This window comes from Erinaceus europaeus, chromosome 17 (assembly GCF_950295315.1).
Source record: "Erinaceus europaeus chromosome 17, mEriEur2.1, whole genome shotgun sequence".
In the NCBI taxonomy this organism is placed as follows: Eukaryota; Metazoa; Chordata; class Mammalia; order Eulipotyphla; family Erinaceidae; genus Erinaceus; species Erinaceus europaeus.
The window spans coordinates 79,631,796-79,645,079 of NC_080178.1; the positions used below are offsets into that span (position 1 = coordinate 79,631,796).

Below are 13,284 nucleotides of genomic sequence, written 5' to 3' on the forward strand. Positions count from 1 at the left end.
GCTAGTTCTTTGCTGGTGACCTTGTGCCAGCAGCTCCCAGCCCCAGGGCCTGTCCTTGCTGGAGTGGGCTTTTTAGACAACACCACTTGAACTTCCCAGATCTCATCTCCCAAATAAAAAGGCAACTGATACCCAAAGACTGATGTGTGACAAAGGTAAGATTCAAACCCTCTCTGGCAGCCTCCAGACCGGCTTACTTTCTTGAAGCTCCCAGAGGGATTCTACAAGCCTTTATAGAAATGACTACAGGGGAAGTTGGGTAGCACAGCAGGTTAAGCGCACGAGGTGCAAAGCGCAAGGACCGGCTCAAGGATCCTGGTTTGAGCCCCGGCTCCCCACCTGCAGGGGAGTCGCTTCACAGGCGGTGAAGCAGGTCTGCAGGTGTCTGTCTCTCTCTCCCCGTCTCTGTCTTCCCCTCCTCTCTCCATTTCTCTCTGTCCTATCCAACAACGACAACAACAACAATAAAAAACAAGGGCAACAAAAGGGGGAAAATAAATAAATATGAAAAAAGAAATGATTACAGGATTGGGCTCTAGGGAGGACTAGTGGTGAGTGGGACTTTGCTCTGGGTCACTGCTACCTGTTGGCTTGCGGAGAAAAGTCATGATGCATCTTTCTGGGCAGAAATGAGCTACAACTTTCCAACAGCCCAATACCATCTGCTTCGGATTCTGGGCCCCACCTGGGTGAGGACCACAGCTCCTCTGTGGGTGTCTGCAAGCTCAGGTGGGAGACTCTCTCTCGATCCTGAGTCCATGGCTCCCCAGTACGAAGTGTCTGTAATTGCCTTTACTCGTCCAATGACTCCCTGGCTTTTACAATGTTAATTTAAGCTCTGCAGCCAAAGTAACTCTCTGGTTGCAACAGTATGCACTTAAATATCAGCGCTTTGCTGAAAAACCACTTGGGTTTGAAGGAAGTCATTGTGTTCAGTAAAATCTAGCCACATTTTATGTTGACGGCCTTTATGAGGGGTTCCAGCTGAGCGAGTGAAAACTACCTCTCTGTAGTTAGCGCAAGCCCAGGACTCTGGGATTGCTGTACTCACTCATTCGAATGACTTATTGAATATGTGTTAAGTGACCAGTGCTGGCGAAGGAGTGCCTGCTTCTTCCTGGAACTTACAGCCTGGGCTTGGGTGTAGAGAGAGTACAGGCACTAGAGGAATAAACACACAAGCAGAAGGATTGGGACTGAGTGTCCCAGAGCAAAGCGGGAAGTGCTGAACGTGTGGCTTCTCCTAGGTGAGCAAAGAAGGCTATATCTGAGTTGGGTGATACACGGGGAGAGGGGCCAAGCAGTGGCACACACCTGACCATGTGTGAGAACCTGGGATTCAGCCCCCAGGCCCCAAGACAGGGGAGAAGGAGAAGCTTCATGAGGGTGGAGTAGTGCCGCAGGTGTCTGTCTTTCTCTCCCTCTCTATTAAAAAGAATGAAAAAGGGGGCCGGGTGGTAGCGTAGTGGGTTAAGCACACATGGTGCCAAGCCCAAGGGCTGGTGTAAGGATCCTGGTTTGAGCCCCGGCTCCCCACCTGCAGGGGAGTCGCTTCACAGGCGGTGAAGCAGGTCTGCAGGTGTCTGTCTTTCTCTCCCCCTCTCTGCCTTCCCCTCCTCTCTCCATTTCTCTCTCTTGTCCAACAATAACAACAATGACAACAACATCAATATTAATAACAACAACAATCAATAATAACAACAATATTAACAATTTTTTTAAAAAGGGCAACAAAAGGGAAAACAAACAAATAAAAAAATGGGAAGGAGGTGATTCAACAAGCAAGTGGAAGTGTTGAAGTCAGCAGGCAGGGTGGGGAGAGGCCCACGTTAGCCTAACTGTAGGGTGTGGAGTGGGAGCAGTCTGCACTGACACTCAGGGTGGTGCTGAGGGGAGGGGGACAGGGTAGAATTCAGCTGCCTGCGCTCAAGTCCAACCACAAGCATCACGTTCTGAAAGAAGTGAAACCCCATAATGACTCATCGTGGCTGAGGCAATAGTGTGATCAAGGAAGCAGGCGACTGGGGATGAGGGGCCCCAGAGAAGCCTGCAGGCTGTGCCGGGAATGGCAAGGTGCAGGGGGAGCAGGGACTGATATCCAGTTTACACCTTCAGAAAGCTGACTCCAGCGGCGGCAGGAAGGAGGAAGAAGGGAGAAATTGGGCAGACAGAAGATGCAGGTGTTTTCAGGCTATCTGGATGAGCCGCGTGGTAGGTAGCCTGGGCGAGGCGGTGCCTGCAGGGGCTCAGCGGTGAGTGAGTTCACAGCTCTGAGGACTTGCCCGCAGGGACTGCCGCCACTCTTTCTAGAACTGCAGCTGTGTCCACTGTAAGGAGACATGGTGAACCGGGTCTTTGAGAAACAGACCTCTTGAAAATGAAAGGGCTTTGTTGCCAGTCATATTGTGTGTGGGGTTGTTGAAATATCTCGAGTAATAAATAGCTTCTGTTCCAGCTGCAAAAAGAGTGATGACCTTGACTCTTTGCAGAGTTCAGAATACATCCCCAGAGTCCCACTGGAAGCCAGCAGGCTCCCCAGAATATTTTGCCTCCAGGGTTATCGCTGGGGCTCGGTGCCTGCGCTACGAATCCACCGCTCCTGGAGGCCATTGTTCCCGTTTTGTTGGCCTTGTTGTTATTGTTGCCATTGTTGTTGTTGTTGTTGGATAGGACAGAGAGAAATAGAAAGAGAAGGGAAAGACAGAGCGGCGGGGGGGGGGGGGGGAGAGAAAGACAGACACCGGCAGACCTGCTTCACCACCCAGGAAGAGACTCCCTGCAGGTGGGGAGCTGGGGGCTCAAACCGGGATCCTTACGCCTGCCCTTGTGCTTTGTGTCATGTGTGCTTAATCCACTGAACTACTGCCCAACCCCCTAGTAAATAAATATTTACAAAAAACTTTTAAAAGCACAAGGACCGGCATAAGGATCCCAGTTCGAGCCCCTGGCTCCCCTCCTGCAGGGGCATCACTTCACAGGAGGTGAAGCAGGTCTGCAGGTGTCTGTCTTTCTCTCCCCATCTCTTGTCTTCCCCTCCTCTCTCCATTTCTCTCTGTCCTATTCAACAACAACAACAACAACAATAATAACTACAACAACAAGGGCAACAAAAGGAAATAAGTAAATAAATAAAAATTTATAAAAAAAAATTTTAAAAATCAGTCAACCCAGCAACCTCCCAAGATAAATATGACCAAGGTCCCCATTGAGGTGAGGAGTTTCATTTCCTTCCTTCCTTCCTCCCTCCCTCCCTCCCTTCCTTCCTTCCTTCCTTCCTTCCTTCCTTCCTTCCTTCCTTCCTTCCCCTTGGGGAAGTCAACAGAAACAGGTCGAGGAAAGATGCAGGAGGAACAGGGCACCTGATTCTGTCAGAGTGCTAAGCCTCTCATCCTGCACAGACTCATCACCTGTTTGAAATGACATCTCTAACGTCCTCACTGATCTCTCTCCATCAAGCACCGAGGTCGAGACCAGTAGGAAAGGTTTTACGCTCTTCCAGGACCCAAGAGAAGTCAGTCTTTGGAGATGGGGAGAGAAGGTCCAGAAATTCATCTCTAGGGGATCCACAAGAAATGGGGTGTGAACCAATGACTCGATACCTCCTCCACCATGTGTGGAAGTAAGACTCAGCTCACTCCATTCGAGACAGGGCATAGCGGAGAGGACACAGAGACAGCCCAGAGTGGCATCTGCCCCCTGACCAGTGGCTCTGTGTCTGTTGCAGGTGTGGCAGTGTGGCGGGAGCGTGGAGGTGCTGCCCTGCTCTCGGATCGCCCACATCGAACGAGCCCACAAGCCCTACACCGAGGACCTCACTGCACACGTCCGCAGGAACGCCCTCAGGGTGGCCGAAGTCTGGATGGATGAGTTTAAGAGCCACGTCTACATGGCATGGAACATTCCCCAAGAGGTAGGAAGCCCTGTGGCCGTGGGCTTCGTGGGAGTTTGGGGGGGGAACAAACACGAAACTGAACTCTTCTTCCCCTGTGTCTGCCAGAGCCTTGTTGGCGGGGTGGGCTTCCTGCCTGTTGACCGTGAGGCGTGAAGCTGGCGCCCCCCCCCCCCCCCACACACACACCACTTCTGGCTGCTCTGGAGACCTTAGTGTCGGGATTAATTTGTGTCATTGCCCCGGCTTCGCTACTCCAGGATGAATTTTTTCATATAGAGTGAGACGGAGACAAAGAGGTGACAGAAAAATGGAAGCGGCCACAGCACCAACACTCCCGTCACTGCAGTACAGGCAGGGGCCGCGCCCGAGTCGCGCATATGGCACAGCCCAGCACCCGCGAGCTCTTTGCTGGCCGCGTGTCTTGTTTTTAAGTGAGAGAGTCCAGCCAGGTCATGCCGAGTTTCCTCACTCTCTTGGGTGCTTAGATCGTATACCATCTAATCCGATGTTTCAAGGATTATAAATATTCACAGAAATCTCACAAGATGCACCTAGCATCTCTGTAGACAGACGTCAAGATGTGAGTGCTCTCCCCGTCTGGGGCTTCTTGAGGGAGGGATTTGCCTTCACAAGGACCCTCGGGAGGAGAGAACTGATCTGGTTTCTCCTGACCTTGGGAGGACCTTGTCATTGCTTCCTGCTGTCCCCTATTCCTCAGTCACCTATATTTAAAAATTGCCAGAGACTGGGGCCCGGGCAGTGGCACACCTGGTTAAATGCACATATACCAAGAGCAAGGACCTGGGTTCGAGCCCCTGCTCCCACCTGCAGGAGGTTCACTTTACAAGCGGTGAAGCAGGTCTGCGGATGTCTATCTTTCCTTCCCTCTCTATATCTCACTGTCCTCTCTCAATTTCTCTCTGTCCTATCTAACAAAACAAATTAGTGGGGGGTGGGGAATGGCGACCTGGAGCGGTAGATTCATAGTGTCAGCGCTGAACCCCAGTAATGCTCTGCTGGCAATTAAAAGAAAATAACAGGGACTCGGCGGTAGCACAGCGGGTTAAGTGCACGTGACGTGAAGCACAAAGACCAGTGTATGGATCCCGGTTCGAGCCCCCGGTTCCCCACCTGCAGTGTGTGTGTGGGGGGTCACTTCACACGCGGTGAAGCAGGTCTGCAGGTATCTGTCTTTCTCTCTCCCTCTCTGTCTTCCCCTCCTCTCTCCATTTCTCTCTGTCCTATCCAACGACGACGACAACAATAACAACAACAGTAATAACTACAACAACAATAAAAAAAATAAACAAGGGCAACAAAAGGGAAATTAAATTAATTAATTTAATTAAATTAAAATTTTAAAAAGTCTTTAAAAAGATGCCAGAGGAAAAAAAAAAACAATATTTCTTCAGTAAACTTGTTAGACTTGCTGTGCATCATGAGGAAGTCACCTTTGGGTGGCTGAGTTGGAAGAACCCAGAAGATGCCGACCGCAGGGTCCCAACCAGCCCAGCAGCCTGTCTGCCTGTCGTGCCTGCTTAGGCTGGACTCCATGTGGGCGGAAGCTACTGATGGCGTGACCTCTTTCTCTCCTCCCAAGGCCACGGCTTCCCCACGGGAATTCTTTTTAAAAGTCTCAGCCTTCTCTCCCTAAGAGGGAAAGGATCGATCTTGGCTTAAAATTTTCATATATAGAGGCCTTGCTACCAAGGCCTTGCTATCTTTCCACTGGACTGAGCAGGCTGCTGGGGCTGAGCGATGGAGAAAGGCTAGGAGCCTGCGGGCACTTAGAGGGCCCCCTTCCCCCTGATCACCGTGGGCGAGTGGCACCTGGGCTGCCTTGTTTACTCCCACAAACGTGAGGCTCCGGCCTCTGGGAGGAAAATGAGGTGCCAGCGAGAGCCAGTCAAGAGTGCGGCCGAGCCTGGCGAACCAGCCCCAGATGGCATCCCTGGCAGTGGGAGTGTCTCTAGGGAAACCAGCTCCGTTCTGGCCCCCTCCTGACCGTGGGCGTTGGATCACAGCGTTCTGGGCATGATGCTGGGTCCCTCTGAGAGCAGAATCACCAGGATCCAGGGAGACTGGCCTAGGAGCTCACCCGTGAAGGATGTGGCGCCTTAGGCTCTACTCTAGGATTGGCGTCCTGGGCCCACTCGTTTCTCCTTCCCTCACACCAAAGCTCAACCTTTGTAGCCTCCTGCCACTGCAATAAAACCCCTTGAAAAGGGGAGAGGGGAGCGAGTGAGTGAGTCAAAAATCATCGGGAAATGGAGTATCTGTGACTCCACAGGTGGGCAGTTCAAGCCAGGTGGTCAGAGAAGTGAGCCACAGACTCAGGAAGAGATGGGAGTCTCTGGGGTAAAGTGTCAGGTGAGGAAGGGAAAAGGACCAGTGGCATTTCCTAAAAAAATCTGCTTCTCAATTCCTCCTGCTCTGGCCTATATCCAAACTTCCTACCGTACCTCTTAGCGAACTTCTGAAAAATTGAACACTCTTTCACCTCTCACTCCTTTCTCAAATCACCCCATCTTGGATGGAGCTTGAAGGAATCCTGTTAAGCGAGAGAAGCCAGAGAAAGAAGCATGAATATGGGGTGATCTCACTCATGGACAGAAGCTGAGAAATAAGAAGAGAAGGAGAAACACCAAGTAGAACTTGGATGGGGTTGATGTTTCACACCGAAGAAAGGGCTCTAGAGGTGTGTGTGTTGGGGGCCTTTTGGGTCCTGGTGCCGGATGGAGGAGGAGGACCTGGGCGGAGCGCTTGGCAGAAAACTGACAAACATTATGCATGTGCCAACAGCTGCTTCTACTATTAAACTATTAAACCGTGAATCCAATCCCCTCAATAGTAAATAAATATTATCTTGTAACTCCACGGCGGGTATCTTTGACAGAGTCATTATGGGCCACCTAGTTGCCTAACTGAAATATCTCTAACCTGAGGGCCAGGCAGTGAGCACACACATTCCAGTGTGCAGGGACCCAGGTTCAAACCTCAGTCACACCTGCAAGAGGGGAGCTTCACAAGCACTGAGACAGCGCTGCAGGTCTCCTCACTCCCCTCCTCTCCCCTCCTCTCCCCTCCTCTCCCCTCCTCTCTTCTCTTCTTCCTCTTCTCTCCCTTTCCTCCCCCTTTCCTCTCCTGTCCTTTCCCCTCCTCTCCTCTCCTCTCCTCTCCTCTCTCTCTCTCCTCTCCTCTCCTCTCTCTCTCTCTCTCCTCTCCTTCCCCTTTCCTCTCCTCTCCTCTCCTCTCCTCCCCCTTTCCTCTCCTCTCCTCTCCTCTCCTCTCCTCTCCTCTCCTCTCCTCTCTCTCCTCTCCTCTCCTCTCCTCTCTCTCTCTCTCTCTCCTCTCCTCTCCTCTCCTCTCCTCCCCCTTTCCTCTCCTCTCCTCTCCTCTCCTCTCCTCCCCCTTTCCTCTCCTCTCCTCTCCTCTCTCTCTCTCTTCTCTCCTCCCCCTTTCCTCTCCTCTCCTTTCCTCTCCTTTCCTCTCCTCTCCTTTCCTCTCCTCTCCTCCCCCTCTCCTTTCCTCTCCTCTGCCCTCTCCCTCTCCCTCTCCTCTTCACTCTCTCTCCCTCCCCTCTCTCTACCTCCCTCTTCCTTCTCAATTTATCTACCTTATCCAAAATCAATCAATTAAATATCTTTTTTAAAAAAAAGATATTTAATTATTTTAAAAGAAGTAAAAGTAGGATCTCATTTCTTCCTTGAAACTCCAGCTCCCTTGGTCCTGATTCCTCAGTCCCATCTCCCTCTGGTGGCCCCGACTCGGACAGCCTCCTCTCACTCCCAGTGGTGGTGCCGGTTCCCTGGAGGGGCATCGTGGCTGCTTGTTCTCAGTACTCACCCTCTCCCGGAGCTCTACTGCCACCTGAGTTGACGGTTTCCAGTCCGTATCTTTGCCCCTGCTTCTGCTCCAGTTACAGACTTAGAGCTCCAGCTGGTAGCTGCAGGACTTCTCCCACACTCCTGACTGACCCCCACCAGGTGGAGTGCACACCCACGCCAGCCTTCTCCCGCTCTTACTGTCTGTCTCAGGTCATGATGCCACCATCTGCCCAGACACAGGAGCCTGGAACTAAGTTATGCCTTTAATCTCCCTGTGTTCCTCTCCATCCCCAGACCCCACCAGGCCTCCCTTTCTATCCTAACCTGCTCGTACATCAAATTTCAGGCCCTGTCTGCCCTCTGCAGGCTCTGGCCGGTTTCATTAGCCACTGTTTAATCCCCACAATCTATCCTCACACTATTGATCCAAATATTGATCCAAAGTGATCTTTGAAAAGTTTTTTAAAAATCCAGTAACCATGCCTCGGCCCTCTTTAAGGTCTTTTTTTTTAATTTTTATTTATAAAATGGAAACACTGACAAAAACCATAGGATAAGAGGGGTACAACTCCACACAATTCCCACCCCCAGAGCTCCATATCCTATCCCTTCCCCTGATAGCTTTCCTATTCTTTAACCCTCTGGGAGTATGGACCCAGGGTCATTGTGGGGTGCAGAAGGTGGAAGGTCTGGCTTCTGTAATTGCTTCCCCGCTGAACATGGGTGTTGGCAGGTGGATCCATACTCCCAGCCTGCCTCTCTCTTTCCCTAGTGGGGCAGGGCTCTGGGGAAGCAGGGCTCCAGGACACATTGGTGGGGTTGTCTGTCCAGGGAAGTCTGGTTGGCATCATGGTAGCATCTGGAACCTGGTGGCTGAAAAAGAGTTAAGATATAAAGCAGAACAAATTGTTGACTAATCATGAACCTAAAGGCAGGAATATTGCAGATTAAGATGTGAGGTTTCCATTTTTTAGATAGCTAGTAGGCCTATTTTAGGTATATTCAAGGGGCTCATGATTTTACTAGTTTTTGCCTGAGCCTGACCTCTGATATGCAGGTGGACCCAGGTTATTATCTGGGGAAATGGTGTCATAGTTGGAAAAAGGACTAGAAAGGACTGGATTAGGAAAGAGAGTAGCTCCCAAATATGGGGAAAGTGTATAAATATTGTTAACTGTAAACCCACCGGTTTGATCTGGGGTCCATAGTCAGCACAGTAACTTCTGCATCCCTGTAGGTCTGAGCTCGCATTCTGTGGTCACAGCTGGTTGCTTATTTCGTAGTGAACAAAGGGGGAGAGAGAGAGAGAGAGAGAGAGAGAGAGAGAGAGGACACACATCAGAGGGCTGTTCATTTCTGGCACAAGGTTAAAGATACTTTTAACTCTGATTATTATTTATTTGATAGGACAGAGAGAAATTGAGAGGGGAAGGGAGAGAGGAACACCTGCAGCACTGCTTCACCACTTCTGAATTGTCCCTCCTTCAGGTGGGAACCGGGGGGGGGGGGCGGAACCTGAGTCCTGGTCACGGTCACGTGTACACTCAGACAGGTGCGCCACTGCCCAGTCCCCTCCCTGCCCTGGTGCAGCATCCCTGTCTGGGAAGTCACCCCACTTTGTCGCTGTCTGCGCTGAGACCACGGTGAGCAACACCCACCCTCGTGTTGGCCTCGTGATGGGTAGGAGTGCCCAGTCCCCTTAGACTTCACTGAAACCCAGTCTCCCCGACACCAAGCAGAAAGTGAGTTCGCAGCAAGACATTGATACACACAGTCAGCGTGTTCTGGCCCTGCCCCTGATTCCTCTTGCCCGGAGACAGACAGAATTTCAGGGACGACTCACTGCCATCCTCTAGCATGGAGAGAAAGAGCCCTTCCTTGCCTCCGGTAGATCCTGGTGGCGTGTAGATGTGGCGTTCTGGCCTCTGCCTCTGTCCTCACATGGTCTTCTCTTCCCTGCGCTTCTGATAATTGAAACCACTTATAAAGCTGAACTTAAACGTTGAATTTCGAGGTCACCATAATGCCAGGATTCTCTTTCAAGATCTCCAGTCAGCTGTAGAGACAAAAGCGTCATTTCAAATAAGGCCACATTCAGAACTTCTGGGGACAGGGAGCTCTGGAGGGAGGGGGCTCGGTTCTGCTGAACTCACTGCAGACAATCCAGGAGATAGCACAACGGTCACACACCAGGCATGGACACCAGAGAGCCAGACGTTCCAGGTTCAATTCCTGGCACTGCCACATTGCCAGATGAGCAGTGCTCTGGAGTCTCTCTCTCTCTCTCTGTCTGTCTCTCTCCCTCTCTCTTCCTCCTCTCATGCTCTCTCTCTCTCTTCTACTGGCTCATAAAAACAAATATATGAATCTAAAAAAAAATAAACATATTCATTAAGCAAAGGGAGGGGATTGATTTCTATCTTTCTATTAATAAGAGTGAGCTGACTTTTTCAGGAAAGGTGGCTTGCTTCTCAATTTCTGCCCCTGCTCTGAAAACAAAAAGTTGATGCACTTTGCGGTAAGGACACAGTATAGATGTGCTGAACCCTTGGGGCTGAGGAACAAACACTGGCTCATAACCAGGACGCGATGTCCAGGGATAAGCTGAGCACAGCTGATCTTCCCACTTCCTGCAAGTCAGAGATGGGCCTGGCAGAGGATAGCTCTCCCACCTGTGTTTCCATTATGAGAAGAAACACTTCTCCTTCATTCCTAAGTGAAGATATATATATATGCTGAAAGTTTTAGGAAAACACAGAGACCCAAGACAATTCTCTTAGAGACTCCTCATAAAAACCGAGGCAGAGGGAGTCGGGCAGTAGCGCAGCGGGTTAAGCGCAGGTGGCGCTAAGCACAAGGACCAGCGGAAGGATCCCGGTTCGAGCCCCCGGCTCCCCACCTGCAGGAGAGTCGCTTCACAGGCGGTGAAGCAGGTCTGCAGGTGTCTGTCTTTCTCTCCCCCTCTCTGTCTTCCCCTCCTCTCTCCATTTCTCTCTGTCTTCCCCTCCTCTCTCCATTTCTCTCTGTCCTATCCAACAACAATGACATCAATAATAACTACAACAATAAAACAGCAAGGGCAACAAAAAGGAATAAATAAATAAATAAAATTTAAAAAAAAACTGAGGCAGAGGGATAACGCGTCTTCGCTTAAAGTCAATATGAGCGTGGCAGAGGGAAGCCTTTGGTCCTGGCAAATCGCTCTGTGATGTGAGAATGAAATGCAGGGACATTGAAAGGGTTAATGCCCGACAGCTCCCCGTGGTGGTGGGAGAAGGTGGGTAGGCAGCATTTAAGGCCAGTGGCCAGTTCTCTTGTTAACGTTTCCCGATGACTTGTCCAACTCAGTCTCGCCTGCTGTGTGGGGCTCAGGGCACAAGGACGAGTCTGAGGCGTTTCCTGGTTGTAGGAGAGTCAGAGCCCACAAGAGGAAGGCCGAGTGGCAGCTTCTGGAGACACTGTGGGCAGAGACTGGGGAGCCGGCTGATCACACGTGAGGTCTGCAAGAAGGGCTCCAAACAGCAGGTCCTTGCAGAGATAAACGCAGCCTGGGAGTCTGGACTGAGAACTTCAGTCTTCAGGGGCCGGGTGGCAATGCATCTGGTTGAGTGCACATGTTACAGTGCGCAAGGACCCAGGTTCGAGTCCCTGGTCCCCACCCGCAGGGGGAAAGCTTCACGAGCAGTGAAGCAGGGCTGCAGATGTCTCTCTGTCTCTTTCCCTCTCTATAACCCCCTTCCCTCTTAATTTCTGGCTGTGTCTAGTCAACAAATAAATGATGTTGGGCTGCGCCGTGGAGGAGAGAGAGAGGAGATCCAGAACGGAGAGGGAACACAATTCTTTATTCGCGCGGGCACCTCAGAGTTGGGTGAGAGCGCAGCAGTTTGGGCCACGTGGAGTTAGCAAAAATGGCCGCCTCCCACTACGCGCAGCATCCTTCCATTCACCGAGGTAAAAAGCAGGCAAGAGAGTGCAGAAGAAGAAGGGCTTTTATGGAAGAAAGTCGGGACATGATTGGCTAGGAAACAAGGCACTCTGGGATAGGATAATGGGAAGGGGGAGGAGTAAACAAAGCTCTCCAACTATCCTGGGGAATTGACCATGCCCTGAGGGGACAACATGGCGGCTGTGACTGCATCTGCACAATTTCCCAGCATCATGATTTTAAAAAAGCTTTTAAAAAAAAGAGAGAGAGAATCCCTAGAATTGATGCTGGAACCAAAGGCTTCTGCACATAGCTGGAAATAATCTGAATATAGCTTTGGCATCAGACAACAGAGGATGGCATACAAGGAAAAATGACACATAGAGTCCATTCCCGTCCTCTGTTGTATCACCAGCATTTTCTCAGCTGATTCTGTGCCCTGGTCACCGGCTGCCAGTGCCCCCTCTCACCTGCTGGTCTCTTTCCCTCCCACTCACCCAAGGGCACAGCTCTTCCTGCAGTACCCTGAGAGCCCCTGGCCACCATTCTGGCATACCTGGAGGCAGAGGGACATAGTGTTTGCTGTGTTGAGCCCCCAACCTTGAAGAAAATATCTCTCCCACAGGCAGGACTTGATCCCAAGAAGCAGAAGGCAGGCTGTCTTCCAAGTGCGTGGGGAAAGGTGAAAGGGGCAGATTCCAGACACAGCAAGACTGTGTGGAGATCTCAGCCGCAGCATCTATTTTCTGAGGGACTCTGGCCAAGCAGTTACAGAGCTCGCTGGACCTCTCTTGCATTGCACTCTCTCTCTATGAAAGCAGGGATTATTCAGAGCTCACGGGGCTAACCGGTTCTCTCTCTGTGAAAGCAGGGATTATTCAGAGCTCCCAGGAATGACCGGTTCTCTCTCTATGAAAGCAGGGATTATTCAGAGCTCACAGAGATGACCAGTTCCACTATGCAGAACTCCAGTGAAACACAGTCTAGTCTTGTGTGTGATATAGTCTCAGCTAATGTAATAATAATGTTAGAATCAACATTGTCCCATCTTTAAATCTTTCCCTTCCGTCTATCTTCCCATCCCTCCCTCCTTGCCCCCAGAATCTCTCCTCTTCACTCTTTAGGTGGAGAGAAAAAGAAGCACAAAATGACTTTGTGCATCCTGTTTTTTTCACCTACACCCATGCTATAGCCTTTTTGTTTTGTTTTTTGTTTTATTAAAAAACAAGGATCTATCCTATCATCTTTCCATCCAGTGACCTTTTGTGATCGTCCCTGTCAGTGCTGACTTCTCTCGTAGACACCCGACAGAGACAGCTGTGGGGGCACATGGGCCCCAGCATTGTCCCCTCCCCAGACAGTGTTCAGGATTCCTGGTGGAAAGTCTGGGAGAAGCCATGGCCCAACACTGACTGTTTCTGTATCTGGATCCCACGCAGGACTCGGGAATCGACATCGGGAACATCACGGCAAGGAAGGCCCTGCGGAAACAGCTGCGGTGCAAGACCTTCAGGTGGTACCTGGTCAGCGTGTACCCGGAGATGAGGATGTACTCGGACATCATTGCCTACGGAGTGGTAAGGGGCACGCGCTGGATGGGGGGGAGGAGGACAGGAGCCCCTTGGCCTAAGGGGGCCAAG

General features: G+C 51.0%; 1 protein-coding gene across 2 annotated transcripts in view; it reads left to right on the forward strand.

Annotated features, from left to right (window-relative positions):
- Positions 1–13,284, forward strand: part of GALNT18 (polypeptide N-acetylgalactosaminyltransferase 18) — a 315,539-nt gene that overhangs the window by 275,777 nt on the left and 26,478 nt on the right. For both annotated transcript variants that reach the window (XM_060177167.1, XM_060177166.1), the window contains exons 7-8: positions 3,725–3,910; positions 13,084–13,221. In XM_060177167.1, coding sequence (XP_060033150.1) covers positions 3,725–3,910; positions 13,084–13,221 — 324 coding nt within the window. The remainder of the gene's footprint in view (positions 1–3,724; positions 3,911–13,083; positions 13,222–13,284) is intronic.